Consider the following 24410-nt stretch of genomic DNA (forward strand, 5'->3'; position numbering starts at 1 on the left):
AATCTCAAGGGCATTCATAGACAATGTGGCCTGCCATCTCGGCCAGAGATCTCCATTGACAGCCAGGATCGTTGCAGAGACCCCCAAGGGCACTTGCCTCAAACTGTCCAACAATTCTGAACACCTTAAGCACTACTATACAGGCAAGTGTATTTATTTGCCATATGCACCAAATATGAACTGGAACAATGAAATTATTACTTGTAAAGGCATATTAAATAGACAATAGATTGTCTAGACAAAGGACAGCAGACAAAGGACAGGGACAATGAAATTATTACTTCGTGAAGTTGTAAAGGCATATTAAATAGACAATAGATTGTCTAGACAAAGGCAGCAGCAAATAAATAAATGTACAATAATTTGTTATTCTAAGTAAACTAAATCATGATGGTTCTCCCAACCTAAGGAACAGAGACCAGTGTCAGTAGAAACATTGAAGACTGCCAACTCATAATATTGCCACCTAAATGGATTGTTTTTCGGCAAATAACACTTTTCACCTCAGGGCATCGCAACACAGCCGGTAAAGCCCACCTCCCGCCCGCCCGCTCCCTCAGACCCACCGAGCCCACCACCACGGGGGAGGGGGAGGCCCGGCGCCGCGTTCCCATGGTAACCGCTGCCGGGGCGGCGCTGGCCCAACTTGTGTTCCCGCAACGCGGCCCTTTCCCCCAGTGTTTTCCCCGCTGCAATTCGGTTCGGTGAAGTACCTCAGCATCCCTCGATCTGAGGGAGCGCCCCGGTGGGGCTGCGGCTTCGAGCGGTGCGGTGCGGAACCTGCCGTCCGTCTCCGTCTGGTCCGGGCCTCGGCCTCCCGCATGCCGCGAAAAGCGCGGGATGCCCGGCGTCTGACGTCACGGGGAGGGAGGGGGGGGTCACGGGGAGAGGCCGTCTGACGTCACGGGGAGGGGGGGAGAGGCCGTCTGACGTCACGGGGAGGGGGGAGAGGCCGTCTGACGTCACGGGGAGAGGCCGCCTGACGTCACGGGGAGGGGGGGAGAGGCCGTCTGACGTCACGGGGAGGGGGGGAGAGGCCGTCTGACGTCACGGGGGGGGGAGAGGCCGTCTGACGTCAGCGCAGCCCTTAGCAACGGACCTGGGGGGGAGGGGAAGGGGGCGGCAGAGGGGGAGGTGCCGGTGCCGGTGGTGGGAGCCATCCATGCCTTGGCCCAGGAGCGACGGTGAGTGAGACGTCATATAGGCCTGGTCCCAGGGAAGGACGTGAGCTCCACACACCCGGGGCGCGGGGCGGGGGGGGGGGCATTGGGCGAAGGGAGGGGAGCCCGGGGCAAAGCATGGGCGACCATGGGCAAAGACTCAGAGTGGTCCGGCCCTGGGCAAAGGATGGGTGGCCTTGGGCATCGTGAGGGAGGGCCCTGGCCAAAGGGAGGGCAGCCCTGAGCAAAGGGTGAGCTCAGGGTCTGCAGGCGAGGGGTCAGATATCCCACCACACTGTACCTTATCCTTCAGCCCACTGACCACTAGGTGTGGCTGCGTTTCTGGGCCGCTGCAAAGGACAGTTCAGTCCGTCACTTTACTGTGGTCTAGAGCTACATCAATGGCAGAGAATGAATGAAGATCTCCACACACAATGTGGTACTGGCACAAAGAGCCAACAGCTGAGGAACCTCAGCTTGTTGAGCAGCATCCCTGTGGAGGCAGAAGGATGCTTGGCATTTCGGTTGGTGATCAAGCATCAGAGTTATTATTGTATGTTTATTTAATATTTCGTGGCGTAATTGAAGCTCTTGCCTCCCGATCATTGGCTCAGATGTTCAGATTCCAATCCAGTGATTTAACAAATTCAATCTTTAACTTTGTTGATTATTTGACCTAGCCATTTCCCTTTCTCTCCTCCGCCTTCTGCGAGGAGAGCTTGAAAGCCTAGACATCCAGACTTAAGAACAGTTTCTTCCCCACTGCTAGAGACTCCTGAACAAATCACCTCTTTTACACACTGAACTTTTTTTTTCTCTCTCGTTTAACATATTGTTTACAGTGTGCTATGTTTACATATTCTGTTGTGCTGCAGCAAGTACCAATTTCTTTGTTCTGTCTGGGACACAACAATAAAACACTCTTGACTCCCTTCCCGGAGGTTCTGCCATGTACTTATATTCTCAATACCTCATTCAGTTATTCAGGATTTTTGTACTATTTCAGATGACACTGCAATCTTTGCACTGTTCTGCCACTCTTGCATTTATCAATCTGTTTATTGTGTACTTACTGTTTACTTTCTGAGCTTCACGAGAACAAGAAATTTCATTGCACTCTGGTGTACATGACAGTAAACTAATCGGAATGTAGGAACCACAGCAATGGAGGTTGACTCCAAATGTTTACTGAAATGGCTCACTTCGAGAAATTATTGTTAGCTCTGCCAGTGGTGTCCAGAGCCTGCATATGAACAAACAAAATAAATACTGAAAGACAGAAAAATGCTGGAGTAACTCAGCGGGTCAGACAGAATCTCTGGAGAACGTGGATAGGTGACATTTCAGGGTCGGGACCATTTTTCGGACTAATTGTAGTAGAGGGGAGAAAGCTGAAAGAGAGATTGGGGCGAGACGAGCTCTGGCAAGTGATAGGTGAATACAAGTGAGGAATGATTTCAACTGGATGTGTGGACAGGCCAGTGATGCAAAGAAGACAAAAGGCTGGGAAGGGGTAGAGGAGAAAGGAGTGCACATGCTGATGGGGCATAGGAAAGAGAAGGGAGGAGAGGAGGGGGGAGGGGAGGGGGGGGGGGGGGGGGGGGGGGGAGGGGAGGGGGGGAGGCGGTTGAATAGTAAAAGTGCACAGTTGTCGTATTCAATTTGCATCATTGGGGCTTTGAGGGATGGCTGCACAGATATCAATAATGCTTTGGAATACCAAATAATTCAGGAATTTGCATGCCGATAGCTTGCATAATAATATAATAATAATAAATTGTATTTATGGGCGCCTTTCAAGAGTCTCAAGGACACCTTACAAAAATTTAGCAGGTAGAGGAAAAACATGTAAGGGGAATGAAATAAATAGTAGAGACATGACTAGTACACAAAGTAAAGACAGAATTCAATACAAAACACAATATGAGGCAATTAATGCACAGATGAAAAGGGAGGGGGACGTGGGGCTAAGGATAGGCAGAGGTGAAGAGATGGGTCTTGAGGCGGGACTGGAAGATGGTGAGGGACACGGAATTGCGGATCAGTTGGGGGAGGGAGTTCCAGAGCCTGGGAGCTGCCCTGGAGAAGGCTCTGTACCCAAAACTGCGGAGGTTGGACTAGTGGATGGAGAGGAGACCGGCTGATGTGGATCTGAGGGACCGTGAGGGTTGGTAGGGGAAGAGGAGGTCAGTGAGATATGGGGGGGCCAGATGGTGGAGGGCTTTGTAGGTGAGGATCAGGATTTTGTAGTTGATCCGGTGGGAGATGGGAAGCCAGTGAAGTTGTTTGAGGACTGGAGTGATGTGATGCCAGGATTTGGTGTGGGTGATGAGTCGGGCGGCTGCGTTCTGGACCAGTTGGAGTCGGTTGATGTAGGTGGAGCTGATGCCAAGGAGAAGTGAGTTGCAGTAGTCCAGTCGGGAGGAGATGAAGGCATGGATGAGTCTTTCAGCAGCGGGAGGTGTGAGAGAGGGTCTGAGTTTGGCGATGTTGCGGAGATGAAAGAAGGAGGTTTTAATGACATGGCGGATGTGAGGCTCAAGGGAGAGGGTGGAATCAAAGATCACGCCAAGGTTGCGGGCCTGGGGAGATGGGGAGACAGTGGTGCCGTCGATGGTGAGAGTGGGGTTATTGATTTTGCTGAGTGTGGCTTTGGAGCCTATGAGGAGGAATTCTGTCTTATCGCTGTTGAGTTTGAGGAAATTATGTTGCATCCAGGTTTTTATAGCTGACAAACAGGAGTTGATATGGGAGGGGGGGGGGGTTGTGGGGGGATTTGGTGCCGAGGTAGATCTGGGTGTCGTCAGCGTAACAGTGGAAGTCCTGAGTTGGAAGGGCTGAGTTGGTTACAAACTTGTACAGACAAACCAAATGCAAATTGTATATTCCTTTCCTAGAATCTCCGCAGATACTAAGAAACCCGACCTACTAAGTTCCTCCGGCACCTTGTGGTTTGCGCAAGGTTCCAGAATCTGCAGTTCTTCTGTACCCATATAATATTGCAGTTCTGAAGAAATCCATTCAGGAAAATGTTCACTTCCTTTTTCCTTCCCCATGGCTATGGTGCTAAATCGTAAACGGCCAACAGTTTGTATCATAGAGTGATACAGGGTGGAAACAGGCCCTTCGGCCCAACTTGCCCACACTGGCCAACATGCCCCAGCTATATTCAATTGAGCTTTGAGGGAGGCTGTTTCAAAATAATCATTTGTTTGATGGATGAGAGAGACTTGTTTTCCTGTCTGGAAACCTTGTAGCAGCATCATGTTGTAGAATTACTTGAGGCTGTCTGCGTTTAGCCCATATCCCTCCAAGCCTGTCCTATGCATGTACCTAACTGTTTCTTAAAGGTTGGGATAGTCCCTGCCTTAACTACCACTTCTGGCAGCTTGTTCCATACACCCACCATCCTTTGTGTGAAAATCTGAGGTGCTGTAGATTCAATTTATATTGTGGCAATTTATATTGAGGGAAGAACATACTACCAGAACCCAACTGAGCTACAGTGACAATGGAAGCCACATGTTCAGTTCATTATCTGCCATCAAAGTGTGTGAGGTGGGGGTGGAACTTGGGTTTCCTGTTCCAGAATCTCTGCTGACGAGCATCACAAAGTTAGCACTCGAGCGAAGCACCAAATTGTGGTCGGACCCCATGGTATTGTAACACAGCATCAGATGGTGCTTTGCGCTGAGGAGAAAACCAGTAAAGATGAAACCCGAATGAATCACCAGTTCGCTTTTGATCTTATCGGAAGCAAGCTGTTAAACTCTCCTGCTTTCAGATCAAGATGGCTGAAAAAGATTATGATGGTGAACAAAAGAAGGGCAACATTGATGAAAACAGGCCACAAACCAGTGGTTACAGGAAGACTCTATGCACAGAGGTCAATTTAAGGTGAGTGAGCCTGGAATTGTTCTTTATTTTTATGAGCGGGGGTGATGTAGCACTAAGCCACTATAGGTATGAATATTGATTTCTCTAAATTCAGGTAACCCTTACTTTCCCTCTCCCTCCATACCTCACACCCCACCCTCGTTCTCCGACCAGTTTCACTGTCATCTTGATTAATTTTACTGATTGTATGGCTCGTTGTCACCTTCCCCTCAGCTAACAATGAACCGTTCTACATTTCCTTGACCATCGTCTGCTTTGATCTGTCCTTTTCACACCTTACTCCTTCATATCTCTAGTCTCCCTCTCCCCTGACTCTCAGTCTGAAGATGGGTCTCGACCGAAATGTCACCCATTCCTTTTCTCCAGAGATGCTGCCTGTCCCGCTGAGTTACTCCAGCATTTTGTGTCTATCCACCACAAGTTCTATGTACTGATAGTGTTGACCTGACAAGTAGGTTTTTATTAGCAGGACAGTATGAGTGCTTGTTCTTGGTCCACACTTGAGTTGCACCTGAAGTATTTTCTGTCATTAACTCGACGGCAGCCCTTGATGCCAGCGATACACAGTGGTCATCAACTGATGGCAGAGGAGCTTTAACTTTTTTTTTTTTTTTTTTTTTTTTTTTTTTAATTAGAAGTACGGTAAGTTACAATAATACGCAACACATATGTCTTAATACATTTTTTTGTACCGCTTCATTTTTTAAGCTTTAAGAAAAAGATAGAAGTAAAGAAAGTAAGGAAAGTGCGCAAGAGTCGTGAAGGTGTAAGAGAGTGTTGAGAAAAGAAAGCCCCTTAGAAAAGAAGTTAGAGAAGGAAGTAAAGAAAGAAAGAAAGTAGACCCTAGAAAAGAAGGAAAAAGAAAGGAGAAACAATCGCTCTATTATAACATTAAACTCCGCAGAAAGGGAACTCCCAACCAAGTCTGTTTTTGTTGTTGTTTTTGTTGCCAGATCCTGGTACCATTTATTTATTCATTTTTTAAATTACTATTGCACCTCATGCTTGTAATAGTTCCAAAAACGTACAGCACGTCTTTTGGAATTGGTCTGCTTTGTCTGCTAAGAGGAATCTCATCTCTTCCAGATGTAGTGTTTCAAACATATCTGGTATCCACATTTTTATTGTTGGTGTGGGCGCGTTTTTCCAGAATTTAAGTATAAGCTTTTTTCTCATTATTAGCCCATAATTGAGTAAATTCTTCTGAAACACGTTTAGTTCAGGGTTATCTTCTGATATTCCAAAAATAATCCATTCTGGTTTTGGTACCAGATTTATTTTAATTAATTTTGTAAAAATGTCAAATATTTCATTCCAGAATTTTTGTATTTTTGTACAAAAAACGAAAGAATGCGCTATGGTAGCTTCTTGACACAGACATTTATCACAGATGGGTGAGACATTAGGGAAGAATTTATTTATTTTAGTTTTTGAATAATATAGTCTATGTAATGTTTTGAATTGAATGAGAGTATGTCGTACGTTGATCGAACATTTATGCACCTGTAGTAAATGATTATCCCAGCTCTCTTGAAATTTTTATAGCTAATTCTTGTTCCCAGTCTCTTCTAATTCCATCAGTTGTGGGTATTTCTATGTTTAAGATGATGTTATATAAGTACGATATTAAATTAGCTGATTCCGCCTTTGTCTTCATTGCTTCATCCAGTAAGTCTGTAGGCATATTATGATAGTCTTTTGTGTATTTTTTCAGATAATCACGAATTTGAAGATATTTAAAATGATTGATTATTTTTCAAATTATATTTCAGTTGTAGTTGTTGAAATGATAGTAATTTTCCCAATTCATACAGATCTTCGAGCGTTTTGATTCCCATTCTTTCCCATTGAATTTTTTGAAGAGGTTACTAGGGAAATTGACGAGGGTAAAGCAGTGGATGTTGTCTATATGGACTTTAGTAAGGCCTTTGACAAGGTTCCTCATGGAAGGTTGGTTAAGAAGGTTAAACTGTTGGGTATAAATGCAGGAATAGCAAGATGGATTCAGCAGTGGCTGAATGGGAGAAGCCAGAGGGTAATGGTGGATGGCTGTTTGTCGGGTTGGAGGCAGGTGACTAGTGGGGTGCCTCAGGGATCTGTGTTGGGTCCTTTGTTGTTTGTCATGTACATCAATAATCTGGATGAAGGGGTGGTAAATTGGATTAGTAAGTATGCAGATGATACCAAGATAGGGGGTGTTGTGGATAATGAAGAGGATTTCCAAAGTCTACAGAGTGATTTAGGCCATTTGGAAAAATGGGCTGAAAGATGGCAGATGGAGTTTAATGCTGATAAATGTGAGGTGTTACACCTTGGCAGGACAAATCAAAATAGGACGTACATGATAAATGGTAGGGAATTGAAGAATACAGTTGAACAGAGGGATCTGGGAATAACCGTGCATAGTTCCTTGAAGGTGGAATCTCATATAGATAGGGTGGTAAAGAAAGCTTTTGGTATGCTAGCCTTTATAAATCAGAGCATTGAGTATAGAAGCTGGGATGTAATGTTAAAATTGTACAAGGCATTGGTGAGACCAAATCTGGAGTATGGTGTACAATTTTGGTCGCCCAATTATAGGAAGGATGTCAACAAAATAGAGAGAGTACAGAGGAGATTTACTAGAATGTTGCCTGGGTTTCAACAACTAAGTTACAGAGATAGGTTGAATAAGTTAGGTCTTTATTCTCTGGAGCGCAGAAGGTTAAGGGGGGACTTGATAGAGGTCTTTAAAATGATGAGAGGGATAGACAGAGTTGATGTGATCAAGCTTTTCCCTTTGAGAATAGGGAAGATTCAAACAAGAGGACATGACTTCAGAATTAAGGGACAGAAGTTTAGGGGTAACATGAGGGGGAACTTCTTTACTCAGAGAGTGGTAGCGGTGTGGAATGAGCTTCCAGTGGAAGTGGTGGCGGCAGGTTCGTTGGTATCATTTAAGAATAAATTGGATAGGCATATGGATGAGAAGGGAATGGAGGGTTATGGTATGAGTGCAGGCAGGTGGGACTAAGGGAAAAAAATTGTTCGGCGCGGACTTGTAGGGCCGAGATGGCCTGTTTCCGTGCTGTAATTGTTATATGTTATATGTTATAAATGATTTGTCTATAATTGATGGTTTAAACGATGGATTATTAACTATTGGTATTAAAAGAGATAGGTTTCTTAATTTTAGGTTCTGTTTTATTTGCTTTAACTTTTAACTTTTAAATAACCTTAAGGCACATGCACTAAACAGTTGGCTAGCCCTGGGTTCTAATTTTATATATTTACTACTAATAACAAAAACAATGTAGAAGGCAGGGCGGGCCCATGGTGCGGCAAATTTCCCTGAGAACATTGTTTGGTTCATCCTATTTGCAATGGATTTGCCCAAGCCTAGAGTTACAGCTAATGAAGATCAGTGGTCTTGTGAAACCGCAATGAAAAATAATTAATTAATTAATTACCTTAGAGTGACTCAGCGGGTCAGGCAGCATCTTTGGATAGAAGGAATGGGTGATGTTTCGGGTCGAGACCCTTCTTCAGAACCCAAAACGTCACCCATTCCTTCTATCCAGAGATGCTGCCTATCCCGTTGAGTTACTCCAACATTTTGTATCTATCTTTGGTGTAAATGAGTATCTGCAGTTCCTTCCTACTAATTAATGACCTGTTTATTTCTGAAATTCAGTGTAGTGGAAATCTATCACAATCTGAAATTAAAATGTTATTGTTTATTGTTTCTGAAAAAAGATTTGGTTACCCAAACTCGCCCCCTTCCTTATCCCCCAACCTCTCACAGATATAGTCTGCTGCCCCATTTGGCAAAATGGGGGGTGGAAAATGATCTTAAATAGGTGTATAAAATCATAGGGCTGCCAACATTGGGTGAGAGTTGTGAGTGAGAAATTGTGTTTTAATGCATTGTAGAAGTATGATTTCAATGTTTTTTGTTTGATGTATTTTTAAGAGGTAACTTTTTAAGGGGTAGCTTTTTCCACACAAAGGGTGGTGGGTGTATGGAACAAGCTGCCAGAGGAGGTAGTTGAGGCAGGGACTATCTCAACATTTAAGAAACAGTTAGACTGATACATGGATAGGACAGGTTTGGAGGGATATGGACGAAAAGTAGGTAGTGTAGCTGGGCCATGTTGGCGGGTGTGGGCAAGTTGGGCCGAAGGGCCTGTTTTCACACTGTATCACTCTATGACTACATTATACCTCCACCAAGCATGAATGCTTCAAAATCAAGTGGTCGAGTTTTGTTGCCATATATTCAAGCATAGAAACATAGAAAATAGGTGCAGGAATAGGCCATTCGGCCCTTCGAGCCAGCACGGCCATTCAATATGATCATGGCTGTTCTTCTAAAATCAGTACCTCTTTCCTGTTTTTTCCCCATATCCCTTGATTTTGCTTGCCCCAAGAGCTAAAACTCTCTCTTGAAAACATCCAGTGAATTGGCCTCCACTGCCTTCTGTGGCAGAAAATTCCACAGATTCTCAACTCTCTGGGTGAAGAAAGTTTGTCCGTATCTCAGTCCTAAATGGCCCACCCCTTATTCTTAAACTGTGTGATCCCTGATTCTGAACTCCCCCTAACATTGTTCCTGCAGTTACAGTAAGTGAAAATCTATCAGGCAATCAGGATGCTTTCTCCAACCCACTCCCATTTGAAGGCCATTGTCTTCCACCCAGCGCTTGGTACTTACTTCCAGCAGCCACTGGTTGTCCTCCAGGAAGCACCGAGCCGCAGCCTGGTCCATGCCGGTCACCTGGGCGAATTCGGCACAGAGACTCTCACGGCAGCAGCGCAACGCTTCCAACTCCTCCGACGCCCCGGGACTCATGAACTGAGGGTGCTCCATGGCCGGAGCTGCAGCGAGCGACTCGCCATCCCGGCAAACACCCGCCAGCCCGGCAAACACTGGCCAGCCTGGCAAACCCCCGCCAGCCCCGGCTCCCTGTCCGCATCTGTCCCCGCCGCTGCTTCTGCTTCCATCCCTCCCTCTGCCCCGGCTCTCCAACACCCGCGGCCATTTTTTTTTTCAATTCAATTCAACCTTAATATCATTGCACAAATACTAAGTATGGGTACAACGAAATGCAGTTTTGCGTCAGTCCGTAGTAGTAGTGCATATAGAAAATTTTTAAAAAGAAGATACAGAATAATCAAAAATACAGAATAATTAAACAATGGGGACGGAGGGACCGGAGAAATCTATCGGCGGGACTCCGAGTTCAGCAATGTGATGGTATAATTGTAGAAGCTGTTCCTCATCCTACTGGTACGAGACCTGAGGCTCCTGTACCGCCTCCCTGATGGGAGGAGGGCAAACAGTCCATGGTTGGGGTGGGAGGGGTCTTTAATGATCTTCCCAGCCCGTCTCAGACACCGTTTTCGGTGGAGGGCATCCATGGCAGGGAGCGGGGCACCGATGATGTGCTGCGCGGTTTTCACCACCCGTTGTAGTGCCTTCCTGTCCGCAACAGTGCAGCTGCTGTACCATACCGTGAAGCAGTTGGTCAGGATGCTCTCGATGGTACAGCGGTAGAAGTTGGTCAGGATCTGGGGGGACAGATGGGCTTTCTTGAGCCTCCTCAGGAAGTAAAGGCGCTGCTGTGCCTTTTTGATCAGCTTGGAGGTGTTGAGGGACCAGGACAAATCCTCCGAGATATGTACCCCGAGGAATTTGTAGCTGGAGACGCGCTCCACCTCAGTCCCGTTTATATGGATGGGGGTATGACTGCCTCCTCTGACCTTCCTGAAGTCGACAATAATTTCCTTCGTCTTCTTGGAGTTGAGGACGAGGTTATTGTTGGCACACCAGGTTGTCAGGTGCTGGACCTCCTCTCTGTAGGCTGACTCATCGTTGTCTCTGATCAGTCCTACCACCGTGGTGTCATCAGCAAACTTAATGATGGCGTTGGATCCGTACTTAGGGATGCAGTCGTGGGTGAAGAGGGAGTAGAGGAGAGGGCTGAGCACACAGCCCTTGTTCAGTGTTATAGTGGAGGAGGTGAGGTCGTTGACCCTGACAGACTGTGGCCTGTTGGTGAGGAAATCCAGTGTCCAGTTGCAGAGGGAGGTGGAGATGCCAAGTCCGCTGAGTTTGGTGATCAAGCTGGCGGGGATGACAGTGTTAAAGGCAGAGCTGAAATCAATGAACAGCAACCTGATGTAGGAGTTGTTGTCCAGGTGGGTCAGGGCAGAGTGTAGGGCCGCCGATATGGCGTCCTCTGTAGACCTGTTGGCCCGGTAGGCAAACTGAGGGGGGTCCAGGGTGGGGGGGGAGGCTGGCTTTGAGGTGAGCCAAGATCAGCCGCTCAAAGCACTTAGCAATGACAGGGGTGAGTGCCACTGGGCGGAAATCGTTGAGACTCCCTGTGGCTGACTGTTTGGGCATTGGCACATTGCAGTTGATATTAGTTTTGAAATTCTTGTTGATCACGGAATTTCTCACGACAGAGCGTGAGAAATTCCGTGACCAGTGTGAGAGCGTGAGAATTTGGTGAAATGCGTGATTCTCACACTCAATGCGTGAGAGTTGGCAGCCTTGAAATCATGAGGGACATAGATAGAGTGTGACGAATAGAGTAGACGAATCAAGAACCAAAGGACAGAGGTGAGAAGGAAAAGATTTAATAGGAACCTGAGGGGCAACTTTCTCACACCGAAGTTGGTGTTATATGGAATAAGCTGCGAGAGGAGGTAGTTGAGGCAGGTACCACAACATTTAAAAGGCATTCAGACAGGTACCTGGATCGGAAAGGTTTAGAAGAATATGGGCCAAAAGAGGGCAGGTGGGACTAGCGTAGATTGGGCATCTTGGTCAGCATGGACAATTTGGCCCAAAGGGCCTGTTTCTAAGACCCTAACATTGAATTAGTGTGAATGGGTGATCGATGGTCGGCGTGGACTAAGTGGCCCAAAGGGCGACGGGCTGGATGTGGACGCTGTAAGGTGCAAGATGCGGATTTCGGAAACACTGTCTATATTCTGTCTGGGCAGGGGGGAGGAAGTGCATCTGAGGGTTCCAACAAATATGGCAGAGGATAAGTCAAAGAAGGATCTTGACCCGAAATGTCACCTATCCATGTTGTCCAGAGATGCTATCTGACCTGCTGAGTTACTCTAGCACTTTGTGTCCATATTGACAAAAGACAGAGGATATTTCATTGGGTGTCTCATTCATTCCCTGAGACCATGTGCATTTTTTTCTGGGTGCTCCAGTTTCCTCTCATACTTCAAAGACGTACAGGTTTATAGGTTAATTGGCTTCAAATTGTAAATTGTCCCTAGCGTGTAGGATAGTGTTAGTGTACGAAATGATCACTGGTCGGCGTTTCCAAGCTGTTTCAGTAAAGTCTAAAGATGCGGCAGATAAACGTAAATGCAGGTAGTTTACGCTGCAACCAAAACCTCATCTTGAGAACAGCACATAGTTTTCTTACTACATTACAAGAAAGTTGTGATTGCACTGCTGAAGGTGCAGCAGAAATTATGGATATTGCAGGTCTGGAAATGTTCAGCTATGAGGAAGGGTTGGATAAACTGGAGGCAGATTTATTTGAAATGCATAAAATTATGAGGTGCTAAAGTTAAAGTACAGGCTGTCCCTGGGTTATAAACACTCAACCCACTTGTGTTATTCAATGCTAAAGTCCAACACACATGCATGCATTCGTTGCTATAAATGGCAGAGCTAGTTTCCCTCTCCTGAATCTCAGTCTGAAGAAGGGTCTTGACCCAAAATGTCACGTATTCACATATTATAGGAACAGCATCTCATATTTTGCTTGGGCAGTTTCCAACCCAGGGGTTTCTCTCACTTCAAGTAACCCCTGCATCTCTCTCCATCCCTCCAACCTGCATCAGTCTGAAGAAGGGTTTCGGCCCGAAACGTTGCCTATTTCCTTCGCTCCATAGATGCTGCTGCACTCGCTGAGTTTCTCCAGCATTTTTGTCTACCTTCGATTTTCCAGCATCTGCAGTTCCTTCTTGAACATGTCAACCACCAGGAGTGTAATTAATTTCAAAGTAATTGGTAGATGATTGATTACAAGGAACAATAGACAATAGGTGCAGGAGTATGCCATTTGGCCCTTCGAACCAGCACCGCCATTCAATGTGATCATGGCTGATCATCCCAAATCAGTACCCCGTTCCTGCCTTCTCCCCATATCCCCTGACTCTGCTAATTTTAAGAGCCCTATCTAGCTCTCTCTTGAAAGCATCCAGAGAACCTGCCTCCACCGCCCTTTGTGGCAGAGAATTCCACAGACTCACCATCTCCGTTCTAAATGGCTTACTCCTTATTCTTAAACTGTGGCCCCTGGTTCTGGACTCCCCAACATCAGGAACATGCTTCCTGCTTCTAGCGTGTCCAAGCCCTTAACAATCTTATATGTTTCAATAAGATGCCCTCTCATCCTTCTAAACTCCAGAGTGTACAAGCCCAGCTGCTCCATTCTCTCAGCATATGACAGTCCCGCCATCCCGGGAATTAACCTTGTAAACCTACGCTGCATTCCCTCAATGTCAAGAATGTCAAATTAGGGGACCAAAACTGCACACAATACTCCAGGTGTGGTCTCACTAGGGCTCTGTACAACTGCAGAAGGACCTCTTTGCTCCTATATTCGATTCCTCTTGTTATAAAGGCCAACATGCCATTCGCTTTCTTCACTGCCTGCTGTACTTGCATGCTTACTTTCATAGACTGATGTACAAGGACCCCCAGATCCCGTAGTACTTCCCCTTTTCACAACTTGACGCCATTTAGATAGTAATCTGTCCCTGTTTTTGCTACCAAGTGGATAAACTCACATTTATCTGCATTAAACATCATCCGCCATGTATCTGCCCACTCCCCCAACCTGCCCAAGTCACCCTGCATTCTCATAGCATCCTCCTCACAGTTCACACTGCCACCCAGCTTTGTGTCATCTGTAAATTTGCTAATGTTACTTTGAATCCCTTCAACCTGTGCGGGAGATAAGGAAACAGCTTTTCACCCAGAAGTTGGTGGGTGGTCTAAAACTAACTGATTGAAAGGGATTGAGGCAGAAACTCTCATTCAATTAGTAAAATACATGGATGTGTACTTGAAAAGCTGTGACCTGCAAGAAAACAGACCTAGTGTTGGAAGATGGGATTAATAGCTAAGCCTCTCAAAATACTTGACTCCTCTCTTCCTTTTTGAGACCCACGCACCACAAGATCTATATTGAAAGCGCGGACATGGTAGTTAAATGGCCTTCTTTTGTATTGTCGATCTTTCACTATTTTATGATTCGAAACAAATGCAGGAGAGAGACCCGAAACATTATCTATCCATTCCTTCTACAGTGGCTGCGTGGCCAGCACTTTGTTTTTGTTCAAGATTCTGGCATTTGCAGTTATGACTCCAGGGAAGGTTGTTATTGCATTTCACTTGGGGGAAATAAACATATTTTCAATTGCCTTATTCTGAAAAAAGCAGCATTGACAATTGAATTTCTCAGCATTAATGTCAGTTATAACTATTAAAGAGGTTTATCTGCTGCTTTGAGTGGAGCATGTTGGCGGAGGACATGTTGGTGATGATTTTGTTAGCAATGACATTTTGCACTTGGGTGTAATAATGCCAGCTGGGAGTAACTGAACATTAGATTATTTTGTTAAAGCAAAACATCTTGTATTCAAGCACGCAAGGCCAAAAAGGATGGATGGACAATTTAGTTATAAAAGATAAAATAGGTTTCGTTAAAGGGGCAGAAATGGGGGAAATGTCCATTGGTGTTTTAAGTCTGGGAGACTAAGCCAAATGCAATTCATGTCGCTATTTAAAAAGCTGGTGTGACTTTGGCAATGATTTAAATATTGAACACAGATATTATTGATATTTGGAGATTTAACATTTTGTGCGTATGTCACGCTTCATGTTTCAGCAGCACCATTTTCTAACACACAGCAGGTCCTGCAACTGCAGCTATCCATCGCTGGAACAGTACAGCACAGGAGCAGGCCCTTCGGCCCACAACATCCGTGCTGAACTTGATGCCAGGTTAAACTAATCTCCTCTGCCTGCACATGATCCATATTTCTTCTGTGTTTAAGAAGGAACTGCAGATGCTGGAAAATAAAGGTACACAAAAATGCTGGAGAAACTCAGCGGGTGCAGCAGCATCTATGGAGCGAAGGAAATAGGCAACGTTTCGGGCCGAAACCCTTCGACCCGAAACGTTGCCTATTTCCTTCGCTCCATAGATGCTGCTGCACCCGCTGAGTTTCTCCAGCATTTTTGTGTACCATCAATATTTCTTCTTTCCCTTTATATCCATGTGCCTATCTAAAAGCTTTTTAAATGTCACCAGCATAGCTGCCTCCACCACCACACCTGGCAGCACGTTCCAGACACCCACCTGAGTAAAACAAAAACTTGGGCTGCACGTCCTTTAAACGTTGCCCCTCTTACCTTAAAGTTATGCCCTTTAGGTATTAACATTTCCACCCTTGGAGAAAGGTTCTGACTGTACCCTATCTCTGCCTCTCAAAATTTTATAGACTTCTATCAGGTCTCCCCTCAACTTCCGATGCTCCAGAGAAAAGAATCCAAATTTGTCCAAGCTCTCCTTTGAGCTAATACCCTCTAACCCAGGCCCCATTCTGGTAAAGCTCTTCTCTACCCTCTCCAAAACCTATACAACATTCCTGTATGGAATGTCATCTGTGTTTGAATACACGTTAAAAAATCCTTTCTCTGCAGTTTGTGACTACTGATAGATAGAATTATCCGGGTAACATATTGTTTAGTTTAGTTTAGTTTAGAGATACAGTGCGGAAACAAGCCCTTCGGCCCACCGGATCCACGCCGAACAGCGATCCCCGCACATTAACACTCCGATACCCACTGGGGACAATTTTTACATTTACCAAGCCAATTAACCTACATACCTGTACGTCTCTGGAGTGTGGGAGGAAACCGAAGATCTCGGAGAAAACCCACGCAGGTCACGGGGAGAACGTACAAACTCCGCACAGACAGCAGCTGTAGTCGGGATCGAACCCGGGTCTCCGGCACTACATTCGCAGTAAGGCAGTAACTCTGCCGCTGTGCCACCGTGGCTGAGACTGAGCAGATAGTATCAACGAAACAGAACCAGTTCATACACTCTCACTCACAATGCAGCTCTTACTATCACATGTAATCCCCTCAATGTCTTTATAGTTGGTTATAGAGTCATGGAGAAAGACAGTACAGAATCAGGCTCTTCAGCCCCACTCATGCATACTGACCTAGATGCCCATCTAAGATAGCCCCATTTGCTTGCATTAGGCTGGTATTCCTCTAATCCTTTTCTATCCATACCTATCCTATCCATGTACTTGTCCTTTAAATGTTGTTATTGTACCTGTCTCAGCCAATTCCACTGCTGGCTCCTTCCATATACCACCATCCTCTGTGTGAAAAAGTTGCCCTTCAGTTCCCTATTAAATCTTTCCGCCTTCACCTTAAACCTATGCCCTCAGAATTAAAGGACGTTCTTTTAGGAAGGAGATGAGGAGACATTTCTTTAGTCAGTGGGTGCTGAATCTGTGGAATTCTTTGCCACAGAAGGCTATGGAGGTCATAGAAACATAGAAAATAGGTGCAGGAGTAGGCCATTCGGCCCTTCGAGCCTGCACCGCCATTCAAAATGATCATGGCTGATCATCCAACTCAGTATCCTGTACCTGCCTTCTCTCCATACCCCCTGATCCCTTTAGCCACAAGGGCCACATCTAACTCCCTCTTAAATATAGCCAATGAACTGGCCTCAACTACCTTCTGTGGCAGAGAATTCCAGAAATTCATCCTCTGTGTGAAAAATGTTTTCCTCATCTCGGTCCTAAAAGATTTCCCCCTTATCCTTAAACTGAGACCCCTTGTTCTGGACTTCCCCAACATCGGGAACAATCTTCCTGCATCTAGCCTGTCCAACCCCTTAAGAATTTTGTAAGTTTCTATAAGATCCCCCCTCAATCTTCTAAATTCTAGCAAGTACAAGCCGAGTCTATCCAGTCTTTCTTCATATGAAAGTCCTGACATCCCAGGAATCAGTCTGGTGAACCTTCTCTGTACTCCCTCTATGGCAAGAATGTCTTTCCTCAGATTAGGAGACTAAAACTGTACGCAATACTCCAGGTGTGGTCTCACTTAGACCCTGTACAACTGCAGTAGAACCTCCCTGCTCCTATACTCAAATCCTTTTGCTATGAATGCTAACAGGTCAAGTGAGTGGATATATTTAAGGCAGAGATAGATAGATTCTTGATTAGTACGGGTGTTTGAGGTTATGGTGAGAAGGCAGGAGAATGGGGTTAGGAGGGGGCGATAGATTAGCCATGATTGAATGGCAGAGTAGACTTGATGGGCCGAATGGCCTAATTCTACTACTATTCCGTATGACCTTATGACCCTCTAGTTCTTGATTCCCCAACTCCAGGAAAAAGACTATATTCACATTATCTCTGCCCTGCATGATTCTATACACCTCTCTAGGGTCATGCCTGTCTCCTATGCTCCAGAGAATAAAGCCTTAGCCGGCTCAAACTCGCCCTATAACATGTCCTTGTGTGCTGGCAACATTCCTGTAAATCTTTGCACTCTTTCCAGCTTAATTATGTCTTTTAGTAAACAAAAATGATGGGCATTGATCGCAAAGTGATCCCCCCACTGACACTTCAGTCACTTGCCCTACCTCTTTCCCTGAGAGAAGGTCCACTGTCCACCTGAGAGACGGTCCACAATATATGGTGGGGCCCACCATATATTTATCAAGGAAGCTTTCTTGAACATATTGGACAAATTCCTCCCCATTCAAGCCCTTTGCATGGGGGGGGGGGGTGACCCAGTCAATATTAGGGAAGTTAAAATCTCCCATTAACACTACCCTATTATTGTTGCAACAATCTGCGACCTCTTGGCACATCTACTCCACTAATTCTCACTGAATATAGGGAGGCACATAATAGTCCTATCGCAGTGCTCATCCCCTTCTTGTTTCAAAATGCTACCTATACTAACTGGACGAGCCCCCAAGAATATCCTCTCTAAGCACCGTTGTTAAGTTCCCCCCTCATCAAAAAAACAATCATACCCTTTACTTGTACCTTTGTCTATACCAAGTTCACAAGTTATAGAGTGGAATTAGGCCATTCGGCCCATCGAGTCTACTCCGCCATTCAATCATGGCTGATCTCTGCCTCCGAATCCCATTTTCCTGCCTTCTCCCCATAACCCTTGACACCTGTTCTAATCAAGAATTTGTCTATCTCTGCCTTACAAATATCCACTGACTTGGGCTCCACAGCCCTCTGTGGCAATGAGTTCCACAGATTAACTACCCTCTGACTAAAGAAGTTCCTTCTTCACCTCCTTTCTAAAAGAACGTCCTTTAATTCTGAGGCTGTGACCTCTGGTCCCAGACTCTCCCACCATCCTTTCCACATCCACTCTATCTATGCCTTTCATTATTCTGTAAGTTCCCTCTGAAATACCCTGGAACATTGAGCTGTCCGATCTGTCCTTCTTGCAGCCATGTTTCTGTAATGGCTGTAATGTCTCAGTCTCCTGAGCTAATCCACACCCTGAGTTTGTCTGCTTTAACTGTTAAGTCTCTTGCATTGAAATAAATGCAGTTTAAACCTCCAGTCTTCTCTTTCTCTTCGCCCTTCTCCTGGCTGTCCTGTATACTAAACTTGCTCTCTTTAACTACAATACTTGTCCATAACTTTTCACCTTCCCCTTTCCTGTCCTTGGACCCATCCCCCTACCACTCTAGTTTAGGGTGGCACAGTGGCTCAGCGGGAGAGTTGCCACCTTACAACACCAGAGACCCGGGTTCGATCATGACTACAGGTGCTGTATGTACGGAGTTTATATGTTTCCACTGTGACCGCATGGGTTTTATCCCACACTCCAAAGACACACAGGTTTTTAGTTTAATTGGCTTTGGTAAAAACTGTAAGCTGTAAAATGTAAATTGTCCCTAGGGTGTAGGATAGTCCTAGTGGGCAGGTGATCGCTGGTCGGCACAGACTTGGTGAGCCGAAGGGCCTGGTTCCGTGATGCATCTTTAAACTAAACTCGCCCGAGGAGCGCTACAAATCTTCCTCCTAAAATATTGGTGCCTTTCCAGTTCAGATTCAACACTTGCCTACTGTAGAATACATTTGCCCTGTAAGAGACGCCAATGATCTAAGAACAATAACCGCTGCCCCCCACACCAACTCCTCAGCCACGCCTTCCTCTGCCTTAAAAAAAAACCCCCAGGCATCCCCTCCATGTAATTCTGGAGAGTCAAAAGAGCACTCGGAACAACAACTGGCTCCTCTCCCTGCCCTGTAGAACGGAGCGGTTCAGGAGATCCTTCACCCCTGCAGCCATTAGATTTTATAATTAGGCTGTAGGGGGATGCATTTTGCAATTTTTAATTTTTAATTGTTAATTATTGGTCTTTTTAAGTATTTATTGCTCTCAGGTAGTGTCCACATTGTATTCTATGTATTTTCTGTCTGCGTTTGTTTTGAATCTGTGGGTTTGTTGGTTGGGGGCTTCTGGACATCTGAATTTCCCTGAGGGGATCAATAAAGTATTTATTATTATTATTATTATTATTATTATCCTTGTATTTCTGCCCTCACTAGCACACGGCAATGGAAGTAATCCAGAGATTACCGCCCTCCAGGTCCTGCTTTCTAATTTATTTCCAAACTCAAGAGTCAAGAGTGTTGAACTGCCATATATACAAGAATGAAATTCTTACTTGCAGCAGCAGAACAGGCCTGTAAACACAATACTTATAGATAACATATAATAAACAAGAAAAATAAATAAATTCATAACTCATATATTCAACCTATATTCATTTCTCAGAATTTCATCCCTTTTGTTTCCATGTCATTGTGCACAACGATCTCTGTTGCTTACAATCTCCCTTGAAAATGTACTACAACCTATATGGGGTTCGTGTTACATTTTACAGGGTTCTCTCTGGTTTACTTCTTGCACTGACGGTGAACAAGAAATAAAGATGGTTGTGTTTCTTCCTTTAAAAAATCTAGATGCTGTCAGTGTATCTAGTTGTGGCACTGCACCTGTTTGTTTAAGAAATAACTTGACCATCAGTATCATGGTCACCTATGATACCATGGTCACCTGAAGAAGGGTCTCGACCCGAAACGTCACCCCGGTGGCTCAGCACTTCAACTCCCCCTCCCATTCCGTATCCGACCTCTCTGTCCTGGGTCTCCTCCATGGCCAGAGCGCGCACCACCGAAATTGGAAGAACAGCACCTCATATTCCACTTCGGGAGTCTGCATCCTGGGGGCATGAACATTGAATTCTCCCAATTTTGTTAGCCCTTGCTGTCTCCTCCCCTTCCTATCTCTCCCTCAGCCCTCGGGCTCCTCCTCCTCCTTTTTCCTTTCTTCTCCCCGCCCCCCACCCCCTATCAGTCTGAAGAAGGGTTTTGGCCCGAAACGTTGCCTATTTCCTTCACTCCATAAATGCTGCTGCACTCGCTGAGTTTCTCCAGCATTTTTGTGTACCTTCGATTTTCCAGCATCTGCAGTTCCTTCTTAAACACGTCACCTATTCTTTTTCTCCAGAGATGCTGCCTGACCCGCTGAGTTACTCCAGCTTTTTGTGTCTATCTATGGTCTCCCAACAGTCTGATTCTGTTTTTCCATTCTCTTGCAACAGAGAGGAATCTAGCAGCTTAATGGATGAAGCCATGACAACCTCTGATATTGAAGATTCCACACTTGACTTCAATGGCAAGCCCTCAAACTGTTTTGTGGGACCTGATTCTAGTGTAGACGGGATATGTGAAAGAACAAAACAGCTTGTGATCGAAATAAATAAAAGTAGAATAAAAGATCATAAGTTGATGAGCAACTTTAAGGACACTCTCGTTATGAAGGTAATTATGCATCTTTCCTATTAACAACTGAATGTTGAAAACCTATAATTTATGTATAGCAGGTTTTTGTGTGAAAATGTTTAAGTGTTTGTGAGTCGAGGGAATTATCTCATTCACAGGACTTTCTTCTTCATGGAAATCTTTAGCTGTTCTTTGTGAGTGTCAAGTTCAACAAAGGTTGTGACAAAAGAAATCTCATACACAATCACTTACCTAATTGGATGTGTGGAGCATTCTTCTTTCATAGTGTCATACAGGCTCTTTGGCCCAACTTGTCTATCCCATGCAAAATGCCCGAAGCTACGCTAGTCCCATTTGCCCACGTTTGTCCCATATCCCTCCAAACCTATCGTATCCATATACTAGTCCAACTGTCTGTTATATGCTATCATAGTATCTGCCTCAACTAGCTCCTCTGGCAGCTTATTACATAAACCCACGACCCTCTGAGTGAAAAAAATTGCTTCTCGGGTTCCTATTAAACCTGCCACTGTCACCTTTAACCTAAGCCCTCTGGTTCTTGATTTCCCCTACTTTGGATAAAAGACTGCACATTCACCCAAATGATTTAATACACCATTTACCCCATCCCCCCCTCATGATTTTATACATCCATCTCGTTTCCAGAGGACGCAGAATTTGGTGATATGCCACAGTTGGACTCAGTATTTCTCAGTGCTGCAAGGGAAATAAATATCACCTTAATCTGTAGATAAGTACATAAAGCTGGAGTATCTCAGCAGGTCAGACAGCATCTCTGGAGAAAAGGAATAGGTGACGTTTGGGGTCGAGACCCGCCTTCAGACTGCCTCGTCCCGAAACGTCACCTATTCCTTTTCTCCAGAGATGCTGTCTGACCCGCTGAGTTACTCCAGCTTTGTGTGTGTGTGTGTGTATCTCCGCTTTAAACCAGCATCTGTAGTCTGATGGTTGTCAAGTGAATCAATCCCGCATCTCAAAACGCAATTGGAACGAGTCTTGATGATGTGTGTTCACTCTCTAACAAGGTGGGCATGGAGATCTGGGACTGCAAGCACCCTGCACACGATAGCCTAGAAAGGGCAAGAGATGTGAGAACAGAGATTGATGAACTGTACACTGCAAGGGCCAGGAAGCGAGCGGGCAAGATCATCTCTGACCCCTCTCACCCTGGCCACAAACTCTTTGAATCACTTCCCTCTGGAAGGCGACTCCGGACTGTCAAAGCTGCCACTGCCAGACATAAAAACAGCTTTTATCCACGAGTACACAAAAATGCTGGAGAAACTCAGTGGGTGCAGCAGCATCTATGGAGCGAAGGAAATAGGCAACGTTTCGGGCCGAAACCCTTCTTCATACTCTTTATCCACGAGTAGTTGCTCTACTCAACAGCCAAAAATCTGCAGCCTCCCTTTGATCTGGTATTTTGTTGGTTCACATGCTTGATCAATGGTGTTTTATCATTAATGTTTCATTATTATTAATGTTTAGTGTTTTCTGAGTCATTCGTAACTGTCACTGTATGTCATATTGTTACTTGTGGGCGGAGCACCAAGGCAAATTCCTTGTATGTGAATACTTGGCCAATAAACTCACTTACTTACTTAAAATTGGGACAAAGCCATTTAATCTTTTGTGACTTTTAAGGTTTCAGAATTCTCCACGAAGATAGAAGAAGGCTTGTTTGAAATCTACAGCAGTGAGAATAAGTTGATTGAGGACACACTGCAGGAGCTGTTGACTATCCTGGAAAGAATCAGATGTTTAGAGTCTGAACTTAAACAGACGTGCAATGCCATGGCTACAGTCTACAAGGACGTGTGTTCACAGCCAGAAGTCTAAGTCATATCTTACAGCAGAAGTTGCTGTGCAGTCAGTATTCATCTTGTATTTTCTCCGTTTTTTGAAGAGCTTGGTGTAGTAAGTAAATTCCTTTGTGGCCACTTGGTTTGTGCTGTGACTTTATAGTTTTTTTGCAAACCAGTAGTTAGGCTTTGGACCATAAAATGGAAGAACATGCACTCTTCTGAGATCTAGTTTCTCAATCTTACAGCTATATTTAATTAATACTCAACATGAATTTTTATGAAGGACATTGTTTGGCAGGTTTGCCTCTTCTAACATTTGTAAAATAAGTTGTAGCTTTGGAAATTACTTCAGATTAGAGTTTGCAATATTAAAAAAGAGAAAACAAAGGTGGGGCAGTTGTATTGTTTTTGCATAGTGCATAGTAAAATGGCTCCCTGCACTACCTATTTCCAGTCCCAAATAATTTATAGATTATTTATTTACTCCCCTAAAACACACATACATGATGGTAGAAACATGGATTACATAGGAAATAACTCATTTTATGTAAATTCTGGTGTGTATCTAACTTAAAAAGTTCATGACTGGGCAAGAGTATGCATTAATGCCTTAATTCTGCAATGGACAGGTGGATGGATATTCACACACAGTCAGCCACTGTATTTACTCTTTCTTGCTGAGAAAACAGTGAATTCTGTAATGAGAATCTTCACTTGGATCATTGAAGGGAAGAAATATGGATGCTCTGAATAACTGATTTTCATGAGATACACCTGAGGGTTTTGGTAGTGGTTTTTAATCAACTATTCCATAGATCAGTGCTATGTAGGAGGGTCTAAACTAGAAAGGTTGGTGCAGTTGGGAACCGAAATTGGAAGGAGCGATGGAAAGGGAGAGGTTAGGACCAGTAAGTCTCAAAGGAAGGATAGCCAGGGAGAGGTGAAGGAACATGGTGAGGTATTTATTTCAATGCATGCAACTATTGTGGAGAAAGCAGATGAATTTAGAGGCAGGACATTGTGGAAACGTACTTGCGAGAGGGACAGGACTGGCAGCTCAATGTTCCAGGGTTTCAATGTTTCAGCCGTGATCGAGGTGGGGGAATAAGTGGAGAAGTTGCTAACTAGGGAGTCTGTCACAGCAGCACTCAAAGTGGATATACTGGAGAGAATGTCTGTTGAGGCCACATGCGTAGAACTCAACACTCGCGAATGGGATTTACTATAGGGCCCTTGCACTGAGAGCAGTTGTTATTGGGTAAGTTTACATCTGACGTGGGAGTCGTTTAAAGGCCATTTGATCAAAGTTCAGGGACGTCATGTTCCAGTGAGGAGAGGGGATGGCAAAGCAATCGAGCCATCCGCAGTGTACAGATACAGGATATTAGGGAATAATGTTTAGTGCAAGGTAAAGTCCAATTAAAGATAGTCCGAGGGTGTCCAGCTGTTAATAGGATGATTCAGTTGCCTGATAACAGCTGGTAGAAACTGTCCCCGAATCTGGAGATGTGCGTTTTCACACTTCTGTACCACTTGCCTGAGGGGAAATGAGGGTGAGATCCGGATGAGAAAAGTGCAACAAATTATGAGATTATCAGTCGATCATTCTGCGTCCTCCAGCCGTTCAGCTGTG

At 44.9% G+C, this 24410-nt stretch overlaps 1 protein-coding gene across 1 annotated transcript; it reads left to right on the forward strand.

The window, feature by feature from the left end:
• The first annotated feature begins 1097 nt into the window (after window positions 1-1097).
• Window positions 1098-23164, forward strand: syce2 (synaptonemal complex central element protein 2). Its single transcript, XM_033012268.1, has 4 exons — window positions 1098-1184; window positions 4945-5057; window positions 20771-20990; window positions 22617-23164. The coding sequence occupies exons 2-4, from the start codon at window positions 4951-4953 to the stop codon at window positions 22809-22811; spliced, it is 522 nt and encodes a 173-aa protein (XP_032868159.1). The 5' UTR covers window positions 1098-1184; window positions 4945-4950; the 3' UTR covers window positions 22812-23164.
• The last annotated feature ends 1246 nt before the right edge of the window (window positions 23165-24410 follow it).

The sequence above is a fragment of the Amblyraja radiata genome, chromosome 35 (genome assembly GCF_010909765.2).
Source record: "Amblyraja radiata isolate CabotCenter1 chromosome 35, sAmbRad1.1.pri, whole genome shotgun sequence".
NCBI lineage: Eukaryota > Metazoa > Chordata > Chondrichthyes > Rajiformes > Rajidae > Amblyraja > Amblyraja radiata.